The sequence below is a fragment of the Fusarium oxysporum genome, chromosome 2 (genome assembly GCF_000149955.1).
Source record: "Fusarium oxysporum f. sp. lycopersici 4287 chromosome 2, whole genome shotgun sequence".
NCBI lineage: Eukaryota > Fungi > Ascomycota > Sordariomycetes > Hypocreales > Nectriaceae > Fusarium > Fusarium oxysporum.
The window spans coordinates 772,933-794,096 of NC_030987.1; the positions used below are offsets into that span (position 1 = coordinate 772,933).

At 49.9% G+C, this 21,164-nt stretch overlaps 11 protein-coding genes across 17 annotated transcripts; 6 read left to right on the forward strand and 5 right to left on the reverse strand.

Annotated features, from left to right (window-relative positions):
* The first annotated feature begins 147 nt into the window (after positions 1–147).
* FOXG_05839 (uncharacterized protein) lies at positions 148–5,022 on the forward strand. Of its 4 annotated transcripts, XM_018384283.1 has the most exons (6): positions 148–752; positions 821–1,041; positions 1,090–1,382; positions 1,429–2,607; positions 2,657–3,052; positions 3,098–5,022. In XM_018384283.1, exons 1-6 carry the CDS (start codon positions 702–704, stop codon positions 4,096–4,098), a joined length of 3,141 nt encoding a protein of 1,046 aa, XP_018241347.1. In that variant the 5' UTR covers positions 148–701; the 3' UTR covers positions 4,099–5,022. The 4 variants fall into 4 exon arrangements, with proteins under 4 accessions (XP_018241347.1, XP_018241346.1, XP_018241349.1 ...); XM_018384282.1 differs by having other exon boundaries at positions 193–752; positions 2,657–4,281; XM_018384285.1 differs by having other exon boundaries at positions 290–1,041; positions 3,098–4,281.
* On the reverse strand, positions 3,030–6,530 carry FOXG_05840 (uncharacterized protein; the record flags this gene model as incomplete). 2 transcript variants are annotated; one of them, XM_018384286.1, is made up of 4 exons in its annotated part: positions 3,425–4,136; positions 4,192–4,395; positions 4,443–5,032; positions 5,081–6,508. In XM_018384286.1, the coding sequence occupies 4 exons, from the start codon at positions 6,506–6,508 to the stop codon at positions 4,076–4,078; spliced, it is 2,283 nt and encodes a 760-aa protein (XP_018241350.1). In that variant the 3' UTR covers positions 3,425–4,075. The 2 variants fall into 2 exon arrangements, with proteins under 2 accessions (XP_018241351.1, XP_018241350.1); XM_018384287.1 differs by having other exon boundaries at positions 3,030–4,395; positions 5,081–6,530.
* Positions 6,531–7,008: 478 nt separating this feature from the next.
* FOXG_05842 (uncharacterized protein) lies at positions 7,009–11,441 on the forward strand. 2 transcript variants are annotated; one of them, XM_018384290.1, is made up of 3 exons: positions 8,687–9,043; positions 9,096–9,671; positions 9,723–11,441. In XM_018384290.1, the coding sequence occupies exons 1-2, from the start codon at positions 8,751–8,753 to the stop codon at positions 9,607–9,609; spliced, it is 807 nt and encodes a 268-aa protein (XP_018241353.1). In that variant the 5' UTR covers positions 8,687–8,750; the 3' UTR covers positions 9,610–9,671; positions 9,723–11,441. The 2 variants fall into 2 exon arrangements, with proteins under 2 accessions (XP_018241352.1, XP_018241353.1); XM_018384289.1 differs by having other exon boundaries at positions 7,009–9,043; positions 9,096–11,381.
* Positions 7,017–8,565, reverse strand: FOXG_05841 (uncharacterized protein). Its single transcript, XM_018384288.1, has one exon. It carries the CDS (start codon positions 8,164–8,166, stop codon positions 7,144–7,146), a length of 1,023 nt encoding a protein of 340 aa, XP_018241354.1. The 5' UTR covers positions 8,167–8,565; the 3' UTR covers positions 7,017–7,143.
* On the reverse strand, positions 8,997–11,450 carry FOXG_05843 (protein disulfide-isomerase). Its single transcript, XM_018384291.1, has 2 exons — positions 11,145–11,450; positions 8,997–11,096 (listed from the first exon to the last, which is right to left on the reverse strand). The coding sequence occupies exons 1-2, from the start codon at positions 11,295–11,297 to the stop codon at positions 9,732–9,734; spliced, it is 1,518 nt and encodes a 505-aa protein (XP_018241355.1). The 5' UTR covers positions 11,298–11,450; the 3' UTR covers positions 8,997–9,731.
* Positions 11,451–11,618: 168 nt separating this feature from the next.
* On the forward strand, positions 11,619–14,631 carry FOXG_05844 (uncharacterized protein). Its single transcript, XM_018384292.1, has 3 exons — positions 11,619–11,859; positions 11,913–12,141; positions 12,188–14,631. Exons 1-3 carry the CDS (start codon positions 11,757–11,759, stop codon positions 13,035–13,037), a joined length of 1,182 nt encoding a protein of 393 aa, XP_018241356.1. The 5' UTR covers positions 11,619–11,756; the 3' UTR covers positions 13,038–14,631.
* On the reverse strand, positions 12,996–16,555 carry FOXG_05845 (uncharacterized protein). Its single transcript, XM_018384293.1, has one exon. The coding sequence runs from the start codon at positions 14,184–14,186 to the stop codon at positions 13,236–13,238; it is 951 nt and encodes a 316-aa protein (XP_018241357.1). The 5' UTR covers positions 14,187–16,555; the 3' UTR covers positions 12,996–13,235.
* Positions 14,745–16,956, forward strand: FOXG_05846 (mitochondrial import inner membrane translocase subunit TIM50). Its single transcript, XM_018384294.1, has 2 exons — positions 14,745–15,956; positions 16,003–16,956. Exons 1-2 carry the CDS (start codon positions 14,994–14,996, stop codon positions 16,612–16,614), a joined length of 1,575 nt encoding a protein of 524 aa, XP_018241358.1. The 5' UTR covers positions 14,745–14,993; the 3' UTR covers positions 16,615–16,956.
* Positions 16,957–17,535: 579 nt separating this feature from the next.
* FOXG_05847 (uncharacterized protein) lies at positions 17,536–18,604 on the forward strand (the record flags this gene model as incomplete). 2 transcript variants are annotated; one of them, XM_018384296.1, is made up of 2 exons in its annotated part: positions 17,536–18,173; positions 18,230–18,604. In XM_018384296.1, 2 exons carry the CDS (start codon positions 17,769–17,771, stop codon positions 18,230–18,232), a joined length of 408 nt encoding a protein of 135 aa, XP_018241360.1. In that variant the 3' UTR covers positions 18,233–18,604. The 2 variants fall into 2 exon arrangements, with proteins under 2 accessions (XP_018241360.1, XP_018241359.1); XM_018384295.1 differs by having other exon boundaries at positions 17,769–18,156; positions 18,230–18,588.
* A 573-nt stretch (positions 18,605–19,177) lies between these two features.
* On the forward strand, positions 19,178–20,018 carry FOXG_05848 (uncharacterized protein). Its single transcript, XM_018384297.1, has 3 exons — positions 19,178–19,268; positions 19,325–19,534; positions 19,594–20,018. The coding sequence occupies exons 2-3, from the start codon at positions 19,341–19,343 to the stop codon at positions 19,883–19,885; spliced, it is 486 nt and encodes a 161-aa protein (XP_018241361.1). The 5' UTR covers positions 19,178–19,268; positions 19,325–19,340; the 3' UTR covers positions 19,886–20,018.
* On the reverse strand, positions 19,852–21,086 carry FOXG_05849 (uncharacterized protein). The gene is made up of 3 exons (XM_018384298.1): positions 20,815–21,086; positions 20,466–20,767; positions 19,852–20,418 (listed from the first exon to the last, which is right to left on the reverse strand). The coding sequence occupies exons 1-3, from the start codon at positions 21,006–21,008 to the stop codon at positions 20,009–20,011; spliced, it is 906 nt and encodes a 301-aa protein (XP_018241362.1). The 5' UTR covers positions 21,009–21,086; the 3' UTR covers positions 19,852–20,008.
* Positions 21,087–21,164: the final 78 nt, after the last annotated feature.

Sequence of the window (21,164 nt, forward strand, 5' to 3'; positions counted from 1 at the left end):
AAACAAGGGTTTGTGATATTTGGATCTGCAATACGTGGGGAATTCGTAAACCTGTGGTCTAGACTCGACCCCCCCTGTCACAGGCTGTGTTCTCCGATAAAGCATTGATTGGCTCTCGTTGATGCATCAAGACCCTTACAGCGAAATCTAAAATTCCCCCCTTCTCTTCATCGCGAATTTCTTCAGTTGAGACAAAGACAAAGCCACCATCGGCTAATTCGCCAAGAGCCCGATGCGATAAATGACTGCCGATGTAGGAGGACAGAATAGGAAATTCGAGTACCCATACCTTCCCTGGAAGCTTCAGGCTGTCAATGGGGTTGACAGGTCCCTAAAAAGATTGGGCTTACTGCGCCGCAATGATCGCTACAAGACTCCCTGTCCCGTCGCCTCCTCCTCTCTCCAATGCCGTCTTTCCAGAGGTAGCCCACCCACTTTTTGTTCACCCGAAGGGACACGGACACAGAGAAACATCCCACTTTCAACGTCACCTCGACGACTTCATCTCGATCATCTCCGCCTCTTGATAGATCTCTCCTCGCAGCGGAACGATATATTCATCCATGTCTGTGATCTTGACACTCACAAGTTTCGTTGCGAGGTAACGAACGATGCGGCGACGCATTCTCATCGTTATCTCGAAGCTAATCTGAGCCTGACTCCATTCTCTATCCATTGATCTTCATTCGCGCCAGTCGAACATGGCCGCCAATTGGCATTCCCTTCTCGCGAGAGCGTTTGAGCTACCAGTGGTAAGTTAGGTTTTTCGTCAACTCTAACTCTATTTCCACTTCAAGTGGCTGACCAGCGTCTACTCCAGGAGGGCGATGACTCTCGGGTTGGTTCCACGCGAGATGGTTCCAGTGGCGGTACTCTGAGCTCCAACAATGCTTCAAAATCGTCATCACTGCAATCTCTTGGTGGAACATTTATACCCGTCATCATCTACTGTGTGGTTTGCATCTTGTTCTTTTCAGTTTTTCGCGTGAAATGCCACCGAGTCTACTCTCCTCGAGCGATACCCAGCTTGCGTTCCCCTCAGTAAGCAGCAAATCTCTCAGCTCTCGATCACTGCTGACAGCCTTGTAGCACGCCCATACCGCCACTTCCCAATGGCTGGTTCAACTGGATCAAGCCATTCTTCAAAACACCGGATACTTTCGTGCTTAATCATGGCTCTCTCGATGGATTTTTCTTTTTGCGATACCTCAAGGTTCTGCGAAACACGTTCCTTGTGGGCATGCTGATTGCTTGGCCAATTCTCTTTCCTGTCCACCTTACTGGAGGCAAGAAACTCACCCAATTGGACATGTTGACAATTGGTATGATTGAGAACAAAAAGCGCATGTTTGCCCATGTCGCTGTTGCCTACTTGTTCTTTGGTAAGTGCTTAAACAACAGCGCTCAATGGCACCGCTAATTGATCAGGCTTTATCCTCTTCACCGTTGTTCGAGAGTGCTTCTACTATGTCGGCATTCGTCAAGCTTACCTCTCGTCTCCTCATTATGCCAAGCGGCTATCATCCAGGACAGTACTCATCACCTCCATCCCTGAGCGATACCTCGACGAAGCTCGGTTGCGGAAACTCTATGGCGACTCAGTAAAACGAGTCTGGATCCCACGAACTGCCAAGGCTCTTGTCAAATTGGTGGAGGAAAGAGAACAAACGGCCAGGCGCCTGGAAAAGGCAGAGATTGCACTAATCAAGAAGGCAAACATGGCTCGAAAGAAGCAACTCGGCAAGAATCCACCATCAACTGCATCCTCCGCCGAACCTTGCGCTGAACCATCTTCTGGAGATTCGAGTTCTTCATGGAGAACTGAACCCAGCAGCGAGGAGCCCCGTACGAGCTCCCCGCGACGTGTCGAGACATCGGAAACTCACGTACAAGAGAACGAGCAGGGAAGAATCCAGGAGCACAAGTCTACACCTGAGGTATCCGAAAGAACTAAGATCAGCCACAACGCCCACGATATACTCGAAAAGTCCGCCGAAGACCCCGAATACGTCCACCCCTACGGGCTCAACCCAGATCTCCCCGATGTACGAGGATCAGTCGCCGCTCAATGGCTTTCCGTGACAGCCAGGCCCCACCACCGTCCACTGCACAACTTCTTTCGACGAGTCGACACTATTCGATGGTGTCGCATGAAGCTGAAGGAATTGAACCTCGAGATCTTCAAGCTTCGACGTCAGGTTCGCCGTGGTGATGGACAGACACTCCCTGCTGCATTCATCGAGTTCGATACGCAGGAAGCTGCACAAGCTGCACACCAAGTCGTCGCTCATCATCGGCCTCTTCAGCTCGCTCCTCGTCTTTTGGGCGTTCGACCAAATGAGGTGGTTTGGAGTGCTCTTCGCATGCGCTGGTGGGAGCGCATCATTCGGCGTTTGCTCATCATGGCCCTCATTGCCGTTGCAATCATCTTTTGGTCTATCCCGTCTGCCATGATCGGTATTGTGTCCAACATCAAATTTCTGAGTGGCATCGTGTTCCTTAAATGGATCAAGCTATTGCCCAGTCCTATCCTCGGCTTCCTTCAAGGTTTCATCCCTGCCATCGCTCTGTCATTCTGGATGTCGCTTGTCCCCGCAATGCTGAGATGTAAGTCTACTATTGCCGCTCCCTTGTTACCATCTACTAACTCTCCTAGTTTGTGGTGTCCAAGCAGGGATTCCCTCTTTAGTACTGGTCGAATTGTTCACCCAAAAGGTCTACTTTGCTTTCCAAGTAGTGCAAGTCTTTTTGATCACGACATTGACATCGGCCGCTTCCGCTACGACCATGCAGATTATCCAGCAACCAATGTCGACGCCCAGTCTGCTCGCGACAAACCTCCCCAAGGCGTCAAACTTCTACCTGTCATATATCCTTGTCCAGTGTCTGGCCATTGGAGCTACCGGTCTCCTACACATCTTCGAGCTGATCCGACATCACGCATTCGGTAGAGTTGTGCAGAATCCCAGAACTCGCTTCAATGTTTGGTACAACCTTCGCCCTCCTCGCTGGGGTGGCATCTTTCCCATCTACACAAACATGGCGTGCATTGGTAAGTCGTGCAGCAAATCATCCCCTTCCATGCTAACATGCCTAGCCTTCTCTTACACAGTTATCGCTCCACTGATCCTCCTCTTCGCATGCGCCGGAATGGCCTTTACGCGCCTCATCTACCGATACAACATTCTTTACGTCTTCGACTCGGAAATGGATAGCATGGGCTTGTTTTATCCCACCGCCCTGATGCAGCTCATCACAGGACTTTACTTGGCCGAAATCTGCATGATTGGTCTCTTTGCCATCAATTTTGCCTTCCCGCCTATGGTGTTGATGCTCATCTTCCTGATATTCACTGTCATCGTACACATGTCCTTGAGAGACTCGATATCGCCTCTGCTGCAGAATCTGCCACAAACATTGGCATTGGAGGAAGAACTACAGGAGCAGGAGAGAGCTGAAGCGGAGGCAAAGCTTCAAGCAGCCGCGGAGTCAGGAGAGGCCAATGGCGGGACTGCTGCCAGTTACTTCGATACGGAACAGAACTTTGGCGAAGAAGAATTCGAGGACGTGCCGACAGATGACGAAGACGATCAACTACACGAGGGACCACAGAGCTCGAGGGCCGTTGAGGGCGCAGGTGGTCTGAGATTGATGGCCACTGAGTGGATAAAGTCAAGCACTAAAGAGCAATTGAAGAAAGAGGTGCAAGAGTCAGGAGTTAAGAAGTTCTTGGACAGATGGATTCTCCCCGGCGATAGGTCGAACCCGGATCAACCACCGTCCTTCATCCAGCGATTCTTCCACCCCGAGATCTACGAAGACTTTATCGCCTTGCGAAAACTAATTCCCTTCGAAGAACTCGCCGACGCAGATTACTCTGGAGACGAGAAGCTATCTAATTACTGGCCTCCTGAGCTCTGGATGCAAAAACCCGTCTTGTGGATCCCTCGCGACGAAGGCCGCGTCAGTCGCCAAGAAGTTGCACACACGAGAAAGATCACGCCGATCACAGATGTCGGAGCTTCACTGGACGAGAAGGGATTGGTTGTCGTTGATGTTGAGGCTGCGCCGTTTCCTAGGATGAGACTGGTGCATTGAGCGAGTATGATATACGATAGATCTTGTCATGATACCCTCTTTTGCATATAAGCGTTGGATAATATTGCACTCTAATACATTTACAATACTGACGATTTTGTTCCTGGTGTGCTGGTGACTTCGCCGTAGTATGCCCTGTCGTTGGGTTCGCGACCGAGAAAGTTGCTGAGGCTTTTGAGCTCAGGTTGACTTCCTCCTGGTTGAAGAACAAGCTCGCGATATCGTAGACCAGTAGTCTTATCCATTGGATCAGCTTTGAAGTGGCTAACCCATACGTCGGTCGCATACACCTTTGATCTGCGACTCGTTAGCAACATCCCACGACTCTCGCCGTGATGACTTACAAGGCATAAGTAAAATACGCAGCATCGTACGCCCTAAACGGATGCGCAAACGACGCCTGTCCGATACTATCCACCCTTCCCAACCCCATGATCTCCGTCTTACTCTCATTCCACAACCTTGTCGTATCAACAGCCCCTCCCTCCCCAGCATTATGAATCGTAAGATCAAACAGCGCCAAAAACACCTGATACAGCATCGCATGCGCACCATTAACATGTTTCGTCCTTGCAATGTCCTGCGCTAACTTCTCCGGTAGCACCTCACCCGGCCTTTCACCCTCGTTCTTAGCGTTCCAGAAGGTTAGGTACTCGGAGGATAAGTACGAGTAGTGTTTGCCCAGGCGTTGGAGCACGGAGGGAACCCAGATCCAGTTCTCGAGAAGAATGCTGGGGATCTCGACGAAATCGCGCGCGCAGCCATGTTGGTGGTTGGTGTGTGTCACGAGTTTGTGGATTGCGTGGCCGAGTTCGTGAAACATTGTCTTTAGCTCGGAGTGTAAGAGGAGAGTTGGCTGGGAGGGCGTGTGGAGGAGGGATGTTATTAGTGATGAAGAGGGATAATGGCGTGTGTTCTCCGATGTTACAAAACCCTGAAACCGTCAGTAAATAATTCCGTTAGCTGTGCTTGGGGGACCTACAGGTTGGATGAGAGAGCTATGCGCACCAGCGTACTTCCCCTCTCGTGCATAAAGATCGAGGTATAGATACCCAAGAAACTCACCACCTTGGTCCTCAGCATTCCAAGCTTCGTAGACAGTGACATCCTTCTGCCAAACAGGCGCATCGGTAGGTATAAATACCATCCCGAAGATCTCCTCAAAGATCTTCAACATGCCCTCCAAACTATGGTTAACCTCAAAATATTCCGAGATGAGAAGTGAATCAACAGAATATCTCTCCTTCTCCAGAATCCTCGCATAGAACGCCCAGTCCCATGCATTCAACCTCTTCATATCCTCTCCATCCTCATCCGTGCCGTTATCTCGAATGTAAGCCTTTTTACTGTCAAACAACGTCATCATTTCTTCATCTGCGAGAGGTTTTAACTCTGTTCTTAGTTTGTTCAGCATTTCCATGACGCTCTCAACACTCTTTGCCATTTTATCTTGCATTTTGAGCTCGGCATGGGTTTTGAAGCCTAGCATTCGCGCTGTGCTGTTGCGTAGCTCAACCGCGCGCTCAAGGCGGATTACGTTCTCGGGAAAACGGCTTTCTTTTGCGATGTTGTATGCTTTGCGTGTGCGAGCACTGGTGGCGTGTTTCATGATTGAGATCATGTGGCCCTTTTTGAAGGTTGCTTTGAGGTGCCCGTCGTCATTGGTCTTCATTGCGTCGAGAATAGAGGTTGGTACACCGTTGAGTTGTTCCCGTGTAAAGAATATACCCTCGTCGGATTCACTAATCGTCTTGCGCGCTGCAACGAGAACTTCATTTCGTTCCTGTACAGCAGCCTTGTACTGTTCCCTCACATCGTCATCCTCAATGCCTGCCCCTGTGTTCTGATACGCTCTATGCGTCTTGAACAAAGTATACGCATCTTCCTCTTCCAACTTCTCCCCCCCATTCTGATGCTTTTCATAAACAGCTTTAACAAGAGCAGCGATATCTCTCCTCATGAGGGCTTCAGAATTGGCTTTAAGAAGCATTTCCTCTGCTGTACGGGACGCATCGCGGAGATCTTTATCCTCTGATACAGAGCTGAAGAGACGAATGATGAGGGTTTGTTTAGATACCGCGTGATCATCGTTCAGCATGGGAGTGAGTAGGTTGGAAAATGTTGCTGTTGATGGCGTGAGGGTTGATGAGAGGGCGTCTTCGAGGGCGGCGGTTGATGAAATGAGGGAGGATGTCTGGGAGAGGATGGCGGAGGGCGTTGTTGTGAATGAGGGGGGCAATTGGGGTGGTTTTCGAGACATTTTGTGAATGTGACGAAGTGAGATTTTTGAGAACAGAAGAGGGAGTCGTTGCGGGCGGGCGAGAAGGGGGAAGAGTCTCATGAGTGATGTTGGAGATGTTGAGTTTTGGAAGCGCCAAACTGCGGGGCTGGTGTTTTGCTGGAGATCCATCAAGAAACAGCCAAAGAAGCACAACAGCTCAACATTGCTTTGTATACAAATAGTGGTCTTCGATAATGTCACCTTTCAATTTTCAGGCTTTTATTTGATTCCCTATCAGTTCAGTTTGCATCGCACGCTTAGGCCTCAAACTCCTGGTAAGAGAGGCATTCTGCATTTGTCCCAGCTTACACGGCAAACTTACGAAGCATGATTAACAGCAATCATAAACCTACAGCGCAAACATGGACATCGTGGATGTCTACACGAAGACTTTGTGACTTCTTTTATGGTGCACAATTGAAATCTAATCCAAACCAAACATTACATTCCCTACAGTGGCAGTATTATCTCGATCGTTTTGCGCCAATGTGTTTGGGTCACTATTTACCCTGTATCTGTACCCCCATCCTAGGTTCTGTGTAATAACATGACGCTTCATTCTATAGCTTGTATATGAGGTTACTGTTGGAATGGTGTTTCATCAGAGCGAGATACTCAGTTGCATTATGTGGCCAAGTTAATTTAATATTGTGTTCCATTCATGTCAAGAGTATATAACTTCACCGTCGCCTAGCCTGTCCTACAACCGCCAACACCATTGCTCATTTTACAACTATACAACCAACCCAAACACTTCCAAAACTTTACTGCATAACCAAGACGTTCCTGAACCGAGGCTTTCCAGCCTGGAGACTCTCAACTGCATCCTGCACCTTATCTAAAGGATACTTCTCAATCATGCACTTCACCCCATGAATCATGGAGAAGCGAAGAGCCTCCTCGCTATCGAGAGCATGACCACTAGGCCAGCCTACAACACTTGCACCCTTCAATACCAGTGACATTGTATCAATCTCTGCTGGGCCAACAGGCGCAAGACTAAGTAGCTTGCCTTCGGCAGCGAGACCATTGACGAGTGGTGCCACAGCCTTGGGGTTAGGTGCTGTTTGGACAATTATGGCTGCACCACCGAGCTTGGTAAGTTCTTCAGCTGGGTCGCTCTTCTTGGTGTTGATATAGTGATGAGCGCCGAGTTGTTTGGCAAAGTCGGCCTTATCGTCGCCTGACGAAAGAACAGCGACTTCATAGCCCATCTTGTTGGCGTATTGAACAGCCAAATGGCCAAGGCCACCAAGACCTTGAACCGCAACGAGATTTCCCTGCTCAACATGCAACTTGCGGATACCATTGAATACAGTAACACCAGCGCAAAGGAGAGGAGCAGCCTCAGCAGCATCCATCTCCTTTGGAACACGAACAACAGCCTCCGCTCTCAAAAGCACATACTCCGCAAACCCACCATCACGGCTCACACCATTAATAGCCTTGTTATCGCACATCTGGAACTGAGCGCGCTGACACTGTCGACAAGTTCGATCATGACCACCGTGCCAAGGTCCACCGACACGGTCGCCGTTCTTAAAGTTCTCAACGCCTTCGCCGACTTCGACTACGTCGCCAATGATCTCATGGCCGGGCACACGGGGGAAGACATCGCCCATGTGACCGGTGCCGAGAGCTACGTCGGAGAAGCAGACGCCGCAGGCGAGGACCTTGGCGAGGATTTGGCCTTTGGAGGGGTGTTTGAGGGGGACATCGCTGAGAGTCCATGATGCGTTGGCTTTGTCGAGGACACAAGCCTTGTAAGTCTGGGGAAGAGAAGACATGATTGATATTTAATTGACTTTTAATTGAGACTTATCAATTGATCGATGAGATTGTGATGATATGAGAGCCTCAACGAGGAGAAAGCAACAACTTATATATAACGCCCTCAACGCCCATACCTCAAAAAGCGTCTACACTAGCGATGCATCATATCTAGCTCAAGGTGCATTTCCCTCCATTGGCGATTGGCTAACTCCGTTCTCCGATAAGGAAAGTTCAGCGCATCATGGCAATGGAAACGGAATAAACTCAACTGTCGCAAAGATCCGAGTGTCATTGGACAATTCCCGGATTTAGGGCGTTGACAATTACATCACCCGGCACTTCAGCCGTGCCGTTCTTGGTGTTGATCTCGGGCATGTGTAAAGCCGCCGTAAATGGATATCGGAAATGTAGTCATCAATTCTTCCAAAACCGATGGCCCCTCATTGGTCGGTAATTAATCCGAAAGCTGGGATGATCCGAAAGCTGATAGTCAAGCCACAGTTCAGCCACATCTGAAAATTTCCCCCACCATCAAGGTCAAGCAGCATTTCGCGATGCGCAAAGCTCCAAGTAACAGTAGATACTTCATTACCGCAAGATGCCTCTCGATACGTCAACATACTCATTAGCGCTCCTGCGCGTCGACGGAAGAAGATGGAACGAACTCCGTCGTCTGCATGCTCAAATCCGAACTCAAGATGCTGCTGACGGTTCATCATATCTTGAAATGGGCCATACAAAAGTCATGTGCATCGTGACAGGCCCTTCAGAGCAGCAGGTTCAAAGACGTGGTGGACAGCAAGCTCCTCGCGACACAGCGGCTATCAACGTCAATGTTGTAGTAGCGGGTTTTTCGAGCGTGGATCGAAAGAAGAGAGGGCGCAATGACAAGTGAGTTTGAGTTTCTTGCTGTACAGTGGAAGACTTGAAACTAATTGTTTAGGCGCATACAAGAGATTGAAACGACGATTGCGAATGCGTTTACTTCGAATTTACATACACACCTGTTTCCTCACTCTTCCATCACAATCTCGCTTCACGTTCTATCGCAAGACGGATCCCTCCTCGCCGCTCTTCTCAACGCAACGACCCTCGCCCTCATCGACGCTGGTATTCCAATGACAGATTATATCGCCGCCTGCACAGCAGGATCGACCTCAACATACGCCGCGGGCGACGACACAGCCGATCCTCTCCTTGATCTAAACAACCAAGAAGAGCAAGAACTACCCTTCTTGACAGTCGCGACACAAGGTGATACCGATCAGGTTGCTGTACTCGTATGCGAGAGTCGTGTGCAGGTTAGCAGGTTGGAGGGAATGTTGGTCGTCGGTGTGGATGGTTGTAAGCAGGTAAAGCAGTTCTTGGATCAGGTTGTTAAGGATAAGGGTGCTGAGATGGTGAAGGAGGGTGCGGTGGAGAAGAACGATGCTATGGGGATGGATTTGGATGATTAGATACCATGTGCATTGGGTCATAGAAGTGTTTGGAGTTATTTGTTTGATCTGCTATATGACAGGTATGTCTTCGCTATCGAGGCTATAGTCACAGACTAATTGTAAGATTTAAGGGTTTCCCTCTATAGCTCCTCGTGCTTGATCTCCTCCTTGGTCTTGGGCTCAGCTTCAGACTCAGCAACAGGTTCAGCTTCGGGCTCAGGGGTCTTTGCCTCGGCCTCAGCTTCGGCTGGAGTCTCGGACTCAATCTCAGCCTCGGTCTCAACCTCAGTCTTGGCTTCCTTAGGACCATCAGTCTCGATCTCAGGCTCGGGGTCAGTAGCTTGAGTTGACTTCTCGGCAGCCTCAGTCTTTTCGACAACAACACCCTCGGGGATCTTCTTCTTGGCACCCTCGCCCATGCGGATAGCATCAATCCAGTTCTCAACGCTGGCGAGGCTAAAGTCGCCTTCGTACTGGCGCCACCAGTTGCGGCGGGTATTGATAGCGATCAGGTTGACCTCGTTCTTGAGACCAAGGGCCTTGGGAAGAGTTGAAGCGGCGTCGCTGTCGCTGGGAACAGCGATGATGGGGAATGTCTTGCGACCACCGTGGACGTACTTGGTGTTGAGGTGGGAAAGTGAGTCGACTGCCTTCTCACCAGCTTCACCAGGAGTGAAGACAAGAACACAAGTGTGAGACTTGGGAGCGAGACACTCCTCGGCGAGCTTCTCCAGACTAGAGATAGTAGAGATAGGAATGATAGTGGGAACTGCTTCAGCAGCCTCAGTGGAAGACTCCTTTGAATCAACGGGCTCCTCCTTTGCAGCCTTGGTAGCCTTGCTCTTCTTGGCACTCTTGGCGCTCTTGGACTCAGCCTTCTTGGGCTTTGAGCTCTTGGTGTTGCCAGTGGCGTGAATGGGGTTAGGCTCTCCAGCCTGTGAGAGAAACTTGACCATATCCTTCTTGGCCATCTCACCGTTGTAGACAATAGGATCCTTGCCTTCACCGGGGATAAGAACAAGAGCGGGGAACTTCTCAATGCCAAACTTCTTAACCGCAGCTGTCTCCTTATCACGGATCTGGGCCACCGAAATAACATCAAGGAAGTCAATGGCAATGCTTCGGATCAAAGCACTAGTCGTTCCCTTTGAAGTGAAGAGGATAGCCTTAGGTTTATCACCCTTGAGGAAAGAGTCAAGATCCTTGTCGCTCACACGCGTAACATGGTTGTTGATCTTGCTCATGACAGCCTCTTGAATAGCACCTGCAGTTCGTTGACCCTGGTAATCCTCAACAACAGGGTTACCAGTCTTCTTTCCAGGACGAACGATCTTGAGAGTGGGGAAGCCCTGAACACCCATGCCACCGCAGAACTGCTTGTTGGACTCCTCATCACAGTCAATGGCAGCGACTTGAGCGAGACCATCGAGGTTCTTGGCGGCCTTTTCGTAGGCGGGCTTGAGGTTCTGACAGTGGCCGCACCATGGGGCGTAGAACTCGACAATCTATGATGTGTAAGTGGCGATAGTCAATTATGAGGGGGGGAGACTTACAGAGGTGTAGTTGGACTTTGCAATGAGCTTATCGTAGTTGCGAGCGTTAACCTGAAGAACCGGTGAGTTCTTGGTGTAGATCGCAGCTTGAGCCTCTGGCAGAGCCGCAAAGGCAGCTGTCAAGGTCACCAAGAGCGAGGTGGGGTTAGGCATGGTGAAGTATCTCTCAAGTACAATAAAACAAAAGAGAGATAATATTTAATGGTATCTTTGTAGAATAGAATCACTTCTACAGTGTTCCGTACTGAAAAGATGAAGTTATAGTTGCCTGTTGGTCCTCGTCAAGAACAAAGTGGCATCTTCTGGAAAAGGAAAGGAAAAAGCCACGGTAACAGACCTCCAAAAAGTGAAGCCAGGGTCTCTGATTCGACAGTTTGAGCTAGAGCCACAAGTGGCGTGAGCTGATCGAATCCGGGGAACTGGTGGCTGTGCGCCGCTAACCTTACGTCAATGGCCCAGGCAGACAGAAGAGGAGGAGGAGAGGTGGGGTGCATGATCTCCAAGACAACTTGACTTGGATGTTGGCATTAATTTGCGCCATCTTGACTCGACCCTCACCCTCTACGCTTACAACTGTGAGGTTACTTGGGGATCTTTAGATACTATATCATCATGGCAGAACCTCTTCCAGCTGCGCTCAAAATCCCTGAAGTCAGTCGCTTCATCAATCGCGCAAATCAGCTGAGAAGCATCAAGCCCGCCATCGCATACTGGTGTAGGCAACAACCACAAACCTCACTCAAGAAAATCGCTGATAATCTCTCACAGGTGAATACCATGCGGTAAACCAAATCGTGGGCAAGAGCCTGCATACCACCGACGACGATACCTTTGAGTTCACAAAGACACTGATCGAACGCCTCGAGGCAACCAAGACGGAACGAGCTGATGATGATGCGATCGTGGATAACGCTGCGGGACAAGCTTATGTTGAGGAATTCGCTCAGCAGACGTTTGAACGAGCTGAGCGCACTATGCGCGCTAACAAGGTGACGAGGTATGTCGTCTTCGCCAGGTTACAGGGGCGCAACTGACAGATGTAGACAAACCGCCGACACATTCGACGCTGCTGCGACGTTCTTCGACCTCACCCGCGAATGGGGTGAGCCTGATCCCGAAGTCGTCAAGAAGATCAAATTCGCCAAATGGAACGCTGCTCGAATCCTGAAGGCTATTCGCGAGGGCAAAGATCCCAACGAGACGAACCCCAATGCCCCTGAGCCTGAACCAGAAGTTGCCCTCGACCCCTCCGATCCTGAAGTCCAACTCCTATCTGGAGCCCCCCGCGCTTCGGTTGAGGATGCACCAGATGCCGGAGAACCACCTAGTGTTCCTACCTTCACGGATGCGCCGCCTAGAATTCCAGATGACCCTGGGTATTTCCCTCCTCAACCAGAGCACCAGCCCCAGGCGCCGGAGCCATTCGTCCCATCGCCTTTGAGTCAGAGTCCTACGCCAGGTCTATCTGGTGGTCCTCCTCCTCCTCCACCCGTTGGTCTACCACCTGCTGTGTCTCCTGCGCCAGAGTCCCCAGCACAGCCTGCGACACAGATCCCTCCTCAGCCATCACCTCAAATTCCCACCAAGCTTCCCTCACAATTTGCTCCTCCCCCGCCTGAACCATTTACCCCTTCAGCACCTCCATCCTGGACAACAACTCCGAGCGCCCCTCATCCTGCTGCGTCAAACCCCGCACCTGTGATTCGTCAGGCCCCTGCTCCTCAGCCTCCAGCTCCAGCTCCAGCGCAGACTACCGGTTTTGCAACAGATCAACGGGATATCAACCAGGCGCAGAAGCACGCCAAGTGGGCGATATCCGCACTTAACTTTGAAGATGTTCCCACTGCGGTTCAGGAGCTGCGCAATGCACTTAGAATGCTTGGGGCTCAGTAAGACAGTTTGTTAGTGTTTTGGATTCACGAAGCATAGATGAGAACGATACCACGAGTTTAAATAGCATGAAAGAGCTACTAAAGTGTTCATCTTATGAAAAAGGCTAAGAGTATATGTGTTATCTGCTGCATACCAGTATAAAAGTCCGCTACGTAAATCTCATTTGAGCCAAAGCTCTCCGTCGTGTGAATCGTACACTTAGGCCAAAGCCAGTAAACCATGAGCCTCATATCCGGGATGAGGAAATCCTTCAGGATAGCCCACCCTCTGGGTTTCATCTTCTTCGTCAACAGATGTGTCCGTCCATCCTCTCTCAGGACCCCATTCAATGGCTAGACCAGCTTCGTTGACGACGCCCATGAGACCCTGCATCATATCGCCAGACTTCTTGACGCTGGTCCAACCGTCGAACTGGACGGTATGAACGGATGGCAGAGCCTCTAAGACATCGTTAAGTAGATTCCGGCTGAAGCCCTCGTAGAATCCATCTGAACGACGCCAACCCTGGAAGATGTTGTCGCTGGGGTCGCACTCCACAAACACGTTCAAGCGCTCAACATCAACACAGTCGGAGAGCCCTAGCGCGGGGTTAACAACCCATCCCCTGGGCGGCGCATTCCATCCCGGGCCAAGTCTTAACTCAAGCGACGTAACACACTTGCGCTGCTGTGGCTTCAACCTCGCCAGCAGAGGCTTCTTGCTTTTGAAGTATTTCCCAGGGTACGTCGGAAACAATCGAAACGTCCGTGTACTATAAAACGCAAAAGTCGCCTCATCATGAACCTGTCTGCAAACGCGCATAAGGCCTAGTTTCTTATGCACGCGCTTATAATTCTGAGGACCGAGATCTAAAAGCGTATCGACATCGTCGAAGAAGTATGTGTAAATCTGAATGCGCACTTCGGCGGGAAGTGAGAGAAAGTGAAAAGGGGTTTTTGGGACTCGGCGTTTTGGGCGGAGAGGAATGAGAGGGACGTCGAGGGTCAAGTCGGCGATATTGATCTTGTTGACATCTTCTTCTGTGACGGCGGGCGCAGGGTCTGCTGGAGGTGCGCTTTTGGTTGAAGGCATCACGATGCGTATTGAGCCAGCTGGACGGGAGCTCAGCGCTGGGCGAGACGCTGAGCTCTTACTCGATCGTCGGGCCATGGTGAGTGGTTGTGAGTATTAAGTGGCAAAGAGGAGAATTTCGACGATAACGAGAATTGAGGTGGGTAGGTCGGGCTGAAGGGGATGACAAAGGGCGTAGGCTAATTGTCGAATGGTGAAGGGTTTCGTTTAGTTTCGAGAAGTGAGGTTTGTCATGAGGGTGGGTATCATGGTGTAGAAGCAATCGATGAGAAAGCACTTTAGAAAGGCGGCATCAACTTGGTCTCGGGTAGCTAGTCGGAATAATCGGGGACTACTTAGATCGTGGCGAAAAAAAAAGGAATATCTTTTACAAAGAGAAATTCTTTTGCTAGAGAGAAATCGTCGGAAGACTCTCGATGTCACAAGCGAAGCGACGGAAATGAGATAAGGAGTAGAGAAGCGCTTGCACTGTTAAATATCGTCTTTTGTTTGAGAATGTCATCAACTTGAATGGCCAATTCACTGAACAAGGGTCTTTACTGGGCCAGTGGGCATCATGGAGGGGTTTATGATCGGAGGGCGACCGGAGCTGATGTCCCGATTTCACGTGAGCGATAAGAGAATATGACGCCATCGGCCTATCAAAAGTCCGTGTCACTGAGCACGGCTAATCCGCGGTGTCTTCCCTCAAGATGCTCCACTTTGGAGCAGAACCGTGCGATTTTTTTCCACGGCCGACGACGCCATGCCAATCTATGGCGGAGTATCAGACCAACTTCGTCAAGCTGCACGTCAACACCCCAGGCCATTGAAGTTGGATCCTTCACCATCGAAACCGCCAAACAACCCCTCCAGCCACAGCGGTTCAGTTCCTCTCCCTTCGCCATGCTGTCCAGAGTAGCCCAGGCTTCGCGCTTGGGCTTGATGACAGCTCGTCTGTCACGGCCCGTCGCATCTCCTTCTCTCCGAGCTCTTCCCGCCGTCGCTCCTCAATTTGCCTCGCCATGGCTCCGAACATACGCCAAGAAATCCTCCTCTCAACAAAACAAAGATTCGAAACAGAAGCCTTCCCAGGCGCAAAACGATGCTGAAAATGTCGAGAAGCCTGCTGAGAATGACGTCGACAAGGCTGGCGAGAAGTCTACCGAGGCTCCGAAGGAGGGGGAGCAAATACCTTTCCACAAGCTACCCGACCTGACACAGGGTATTCCTTCGACACTGTTTGAGGAGATGGGTGGTGATAAGAAGAAGGAGCAGAAGGAGCAGAAGGAGCTGCAGGAGATGGAGGAGGCTGAATCTAGTGGCGGACGTGAACGATCGGAATATGTCTCCACGTCTGAGCGGAATCGCAAGTGGTGGACAAGATTCATGCTTATTGCGACTGCTGCCGGTGGAACTCTGAGCGTTCTATACATGGGCCGAAACTGGGAAGACACCATTGAAGCTGAGCGTCACTCTGACATTCCTAACGGCCCTGGCCTTGGTTTGTGGTGGAAGCGTGCCAAGACCCGTTTGACCGAGTCTGTCACGTACTACCAAGAGCCTGCATTCGAGAAGCTCCTCCCCGATCCCGATCCTACGTTCGAGCGCCCTTATACCCTCTGTCTGAGCTTGGATGACCTTCTCGTTCATAGCGAGTGGTCCCGTGAACATGGCTGGAGAATTGCAAAGCGACCTGGTGTGGACTACTTCATACGGTATCTTAGTCAGTACTATGAGCTGGTCCTTTTCACCTCTGTGCCGTTTGCAACTGGCGAGCCTATCATGAGGAAGTTGGATCCTTTCCGATTAATCTTGTGGCCCCTCTACCGAGAGGCTACCAAGTTTGAGGATGGAGAGATCGTCAAGGTAAGCGTCCTCAATAGCTATTAATGTTCTTGCGCTAACAGCTTAGGACCTTTCTTACCTCAACCGTGACTTGAAGAAGGTCATCATCATCGACAGCAACCCCAAGCACGTCCGCAACCAACCTGAAAACGCCATCATCCTTGAACCCTGGAAGGGCGACCGTAACGACAAGGAGCTCGTGAACCTTATTCCCTTCCTCGAGTACATCCACACCATGCAGTACGACGACGTTCGCAAGGTCCTCAAGTCTTTCGACGGCAAGCACATCCCCACCGAATTCGCCCGTCGTGAAGCCATCGCCCGAAAGGAGTTCCAGGCCAAGCAACTCGCCCACAAGCAAAAGCACGGCTCTGGCGTCGGCGCTCTAGGCAACCTCCTCGGTCTCAACCCCAGTAACATGAGCATGATGGTCTCCCCCGAAGGCGAGCAAAACCCCGCCGAGGCTTTCGCACAGGGCAAGATGCTACAAGACGTCGCCCGCGAGCGCGGCCAGCGCAACTACATGGAGCTCGAGAAGCAGATCCGCGAGAACGGCGAGAAGTGGCTGAAGGAAGAAGCCGCGATGATGGAGGCAGCCCAGAAGGAAGCTATGAACAGCATGATGGGCTCGTTCTCTGGCATGTTCGGAGGCGGCAACCCACCTGAGAAGAAGGCCTAGAAAAGAGGGGCCGCTGAGTGAGGTGGCAAGCACATCTCCACTAATTAATGTCTTGTAATTTTTTACGATAGGGGATCTCTGTTACAAAATACCATACTTCAGATTGGGAAGAGGTCTTATAGAAAAAGCATGGAGGGATGCATCCTTGATGATTTGGGGCATTTGGTGTAAGAGTGAAGAGGGACTTTGTATATTAGGTGTATGCTGGGGGATGAATATGTAAAAATATGATGTTACAAGTAAAAGTTATGAGATAGGATTGAAGCAATGTGCTACCGCCTCCTTTACTGTTGCCGTGATGTTTTCGGCTGTCTTGGGCTCTGGGAGTGACTTGTGTTTGTGTATTGAGTATTGGAGTGAGCTGTCAATGTTTACTTAGAGTTCTGTCTAGCTGACAGCTGAGAGCTGACGCGTGTCGCGCGCCTCACCTCGCGTCGTCATCGTGAAGCTATCACGAAGACATCCCGGCCTCGAGAATGACAGACTTTGACAGACTTTGACATTCACCAATAACACCAATCCATGCGATCGTTCTGCTATTGCTCAAACCTTCCCATTTGTCACCGCAGTCTCGAAGCTAATCGCATGATCGTCCCCTCAAAGAAACACCTTGGGGTGGATCGTGTCCCCTTTGCAGAACTATAAAGAGTGGGCAACAGCGGGAAGTCAACCGTGAGGCTATTCACGATTCACTTTCACCAATCAGAGAAAAGCCCCCTAGATCTGTATTGGTCCAACTATAGACGATACTGAGGGGACCAATGATTGCGAGATAGTGACTTTTGTTGCGATACATGGAGGAACTTGGTGGGGTGGATGTGTCTTTAAGTGATAGGTCTGTGTTGTCTTGAAGATATGCACTGTGATATCCCATTGGCATGTTGACGTTTTGACGTCTTGATCCATCGCCTCTCAATTGAAGAGGTGTTACTGCAGCCCACGAGAAGGAAACAGCCAACTCTGTTCCTTGCCTTCCCAATTATCATCTATAAAGGCCACACCTCCTCCTACACCCCCTTCGTTTCTTTTTCCCTGCTCCATCATCATCAGCATCACAAATCGCCCCTTATCAATATATTTTCCCACACCATCTTAGTTTTATCTCCCAGTCACGGGCCTAAAGTACACATATCACACTCACCCCACCTTTCAAGATGTGCTCTTTTCTCATCCGCGACAAAAACGCCGAAGCTCGTGACAAGAACCAGTTCAAGTATCGTCACACCAATTGTGTGTTCAACCCCCCGGATGGCAAATACATCGTCCGAAGTGATCCCGTGGAATGCCTTATAGCCGGTCAACGTCAATTCTGGCAGGCTGGACCCCATGCTATCACACATAAACCAAGGGCCACCATTGACCACAGTGCCAAGCCCACCTTCAAGACGGTCAACTGGAGTGGCGGGGCCGGCGGGGGACACCAGTTGCGAAAGAAATCTCCCCTAGGCACGGTTCGTTACGAATCTAATAGCCCCAAGCCTGTGTTCAAGACGGTTAACTGGAACGGTGGGGGGAACCCAGTGCGATCGGAATCTCCCCGAGGTACGACTTTTCGGCTTGTAAGTGGACCAAGGCGTGTTGAAATGATAATGGATATGTGCTGATACTTGAGAAGTAAGTGAGCAAGCCCACTTACACGACCACGCCCCCTAGAGTCTGACGTCATTTCGTGACATATCTGATAATGCTATGCACAAGCTTATCAAGGAAGGGAGGGGGTTTGGGCTCTGTAATTGTGAATCTGGATTTGGGTTTTCTTTCACCAACGGGGAGGATATGGTTATTGGCCCTCAAGGGATGAGATAGGGGCGAGAAAGGTACCAAGTTCTAGGTGGTAATTATTATACTGCAAGTAAAACATCCAACTTACTCTAGAAACAGAGGGTACAACTGGGATATCATCATAAGCTTAGGGATATTATGATGAGGATCAGGGCTTCAGAAGCTTAAAATCTACCTACATTTTGAAGAGGGTTAGACAGAGGCTAAACAGCCCATGCTGACACTATGAGAATGAGAGGGCGTGGTCAAGATAACATGACCGCCTCAAATCGTACTATCCTTAAGAGAAGCAGGTAAAGTTGCTGCGATATAATAGACGCCGCCTACGGACACGGAAGTGTGATAACCAACACAAAGTTAAAGAACACAAATTAACAAACATGTTCAATGAATGCACTCCTTGCTCGTTGTGGAATACAGCCACAAAAGGCTAATACACACCGCCAACAGTGCACTGTTACTACTAATCTATCACCCAAAGATCCCTTAGCCATAAGGTCAGAGAGATGGGGAATTACCTAGATCCCTGACCCCTATAGAAAACGGGCCAAAATCACTGCAAGCTAGGACTGCCTCAGTCTTCCGAACTTAATACTTGTTGTACGGCTATAGGAGGAGCTATAAAGTGTAAGAATAGGCGACCAATGATAAAGCAAGATGATCGTGGTTACCAAACGCGTCTGATTTGTTGACGCCGAAGTCACTCCAAGATAAAAACCCACGGTTCCTCCTCTTGACTTCACTGCTCCTCTTTCACATTTTCCTTTCTTACATTTTTTCTCACTAATTCTCGCCCCAATCTCCATCTTTGCCTGATCGTCAACGCACAATATCACACGATTGAATTACCTAAGTTCCGCGTGGTGATTGATGTAAGGTCTTAGTCACAGGCCTCAACCGCAAACAATGCATCTAACCCACAACTTAGACCAACATTCCTCACAATGTGCTGTGGCAGCTCCAAAGATGTGAAGCCGGTTGCAGAGCGAACTCCTCAGAACATGGGAGGTATGTTTCGTAACAAGCACTTTCCTATGTATCCTGCGGAGTATGCAGAGGACCGCTTTCGAAGGGCCGAGTACCAGTCGGTAAAGTACAAGAGTAGGTTGAAGAGCCAGCGGAACATCAAGGGCCTCGAGTAAGCACTGCCATGATATTCACTTAATCAAAGAGTCGAGTGGGCTAACAGTATTCCAGGCCGTTCAAGGGATTTCCACTGCCCGGCGAGTCCGGTGCCTCAGGGTCAGGAAGCTCAGGACGCTCATCCCCCGCCCCAGTCATGTCAGTGTCAAGCAAAGCCCGTGCCTCAGCAAATCAGTACCCAAGCGTACCGCTCGGAAGCAAGCGCCCGTCCATAGGGCGCTTCGACAGGACCCCTGCCTACGGCTGGGGAAACGGATTAGAAGCTCCGAAATGGTCGTCTCAACATCCTCATCAAGAATCGAAACGACAGAGGAGAGCAATGAAACATTTCTCAGACTACCTATAGACTGAGTTTACCTAAGCCATTTCGTCTAAACTACTATAAGTTTACTCAAGCTCTTTTGGCGCTTAGGATAAGATCCCTAATTTAAATCATGCGTCCGCTTACCCTACCACTTGACCAACAAGATCAAGCCGAGAACCCCTCAATACTCTCTACAAACAACTTAGCTACCAAAGCATGTACCTCTTTAACGGGATGATATGAATCGAAGAAAATATGCTTCTCGGGATCACTGCATAAATGTCGTGGAACACCCTCGCTCGTATAAACGCCCGTGAGACAGGCAGTCGGAGGATTAACATAGTCTTCATCGAACCCGTACGCCTCGGGATCCGAAAATATGTCGTTGAATAGATCCTGCACGTCGATCACTGCGGTTTTGGCGTATGCTGAGTATCCTGCTGCAATCTGCTCGAGACCCTTTGTCAAGGCGGGGACGTAGTCTTGCACGCTGGGGATGTTGTAGGTTGAGGAATTATATGTTGCTGGAAAGGTCGTTGCATTGAGATAATTTGCTAAGATGATAGTCTTTGCACCTGTATTGAATCAGAATATGACTTATGAGCTTGAAGGGAGGTCTTACCGGCTTGATATAATCTGTTGACGTTCTCGTTGATCAAACTCGTGATCTGCCCACCAGTAATACTTGTGTTGAAAAGAATATCATTGGCACCAATCCAATGAACAAAGATATCACCAGCCTGAGGTTTATCCCAAGATAGAAACGACAGAACTTGATCGGCAGCTGAAGGCACAGGAATCGTCGACTCAGCACCTGTACCTCCAGCGACGAAATCATTGTTCGTAGTCGCTCCACCCGTCGCGAGGTTGATGAGCTCAAGATTCAGCTGCTTGGCCACTACATCGTTCCATTTCGGTCCATTACTGTTCAGAATCAGTATATAATCTCAATAGAGAAGAACAAAACTCACGAGAAAGAGTGGTGGTAGTATGCTGGATCAACAGGCCAAGTCCCATTGCTCACGACCCAAGAACCATTCCCGTTATCACTGAAACTATCACCAAAAACGATAAGCCTGGAGAACTTGGCAGGGTGGTCAACGGGATACGCATGTGCCAAAAAGCTGCCGTAAAGGCCTGTCAGCAAAGCGCTGAACATTTTCATGGTTGATGGAGATGAAGTTGGTAGCTTGTAATTTTTCAAGGGATGGGGTTGATAACCTCGGCAAAAAGCCACCGACGATGGGAATGTCTTGTATTCATATAAACAACATTTCTCTGCCACAATATGACGCCCAAAAAACTGAGGACCTGATTGGTT

Coding starts and splice junctions, on each gene's coding strand:
- FOXG_05846 (XM_018384294.1), top strand. CDS start 14,994: ATGCTGTCCAGAGTAGCCCAGGCTTCGCGCTTGGGCTTGATGACAGCT. Junction 15,957..16,002: donor AGGATGGAGAGATCGTCAAG/GTAAGCGTCCTC, acceptor CTAACAGCTTAG/GACCTTTCTTACCTCAACCG.
- FOXG_05842 (XM_018384289.1), top strand. CDS start 8,751: ATGCCTCTCGATACGTCAACATACTCATTAGCGCTCCTGCGCGTCGAC. Junction 9,044..9,095: donor AAGAGAGGGCGCAATGACAA/GTGAGTTTGAGT, acceptor CTAATTGTTTAG/GCGCATACAAGAGATTGAAA.
- FOXG_05845 (XM_018384293.1), bottom strand. CDS start 14,186: ATGGCCCGACGATCGAGTAAGAGCTCAGCGTCTCGCCCAGCGCTGAGC.
- FOXG_05849 (XM_018384298.1), bottom strand. CDS start 21,008: ATGAAAATGTTCAGCGCTTTGCTGACAGGCCTTTACGGCAGCTTTTTG. Junction 20,768..20,814: donor TACTACCACCACTCTTTCTC/GTGAGTTTTGTT, acceptor GATTCTGAACAG/TAATGGACCGAAATGGAACG. Junction 20,419..20,465: donor CAACAGATTATATCAAGCCG/GTAAGACCTCCC, acceptor GATTCAATACAG/GTGCAAAGACTATCATCTTA.
- FOXG_05839 (XM_018384282.1), top strand. CDS start 702: ATGGCCGCCAATTGGCATTCCCTTCTCGCGAGAGCGTTTGAGCTACCA. Junction 753..820: donor GAGCGTTTGAGCTACCAGTG/GTAAGTTAGGTT, acceptor CGTCTACTCCAG/GAGGGCGATGACTCTCGGGT. Junction 1,383..1,428: donor TGTTGCCTACTTGTTCTTTG/GTAAGTGCTTAA, acceptor CTAATTGATCAG/GCTTTATCCTCTTCACCGTT.
- FOXG_05844 (XM_018384292.1), top strand. CDS start 11,757: ATGGCAGAACCTCTTCCAGCTGCGCTCAAAATCCCTGAAGTCAGTCGC. Junction 11,860..11,912: donor GCCCGCCATCGCATACTGGT/GTAGGCAACAAC, acceptor AATCTCTCACAG/GTGAATACCATGCGGTAAAC. Junction 12,142..12,187: donor CGCGCTAACAAGGTGACGAG/GTATGTCGTCTT, acceptor TGACAGATGTAG/ACAAACCGCCGACACATTCG.
- FOXG_05843 (XM_018384291.1), bottom strand. CDS start 11,297: ATGCCTAACCCCACCTCGCTCTTGGTGACCTTGACAGCTGCCTTTGCG. Junction 11,097..11,144: donor CAAAGTCCAACTACACCTCT/GTAAGTCTCCCC, acceptor TACACATCATAG/ATTGTCGAGTTCTACGCCCC.
- FOXG_05848 (XM_018384297.1), top strand. CDS start 19,341: ATGTGCTGTGGCAGCTCCAAAGATGTGAAGCCGGTTGCAGAGCGAACT. Junction 19,535..19,593: donor CGGAACATCAAGGGCCTCGA/GTAAGCACTGCC, acceptor ACAGTATTCCAG/GCCGTTCAAGGGATTTCCAC.
- FOXG_05841 (XM_018384288.1), bottom strand. CDS start 8,166: ATGTCTTCTCTTCCCCAGACTTACAAGGCTTGTGTCCTCGACAAAGCC.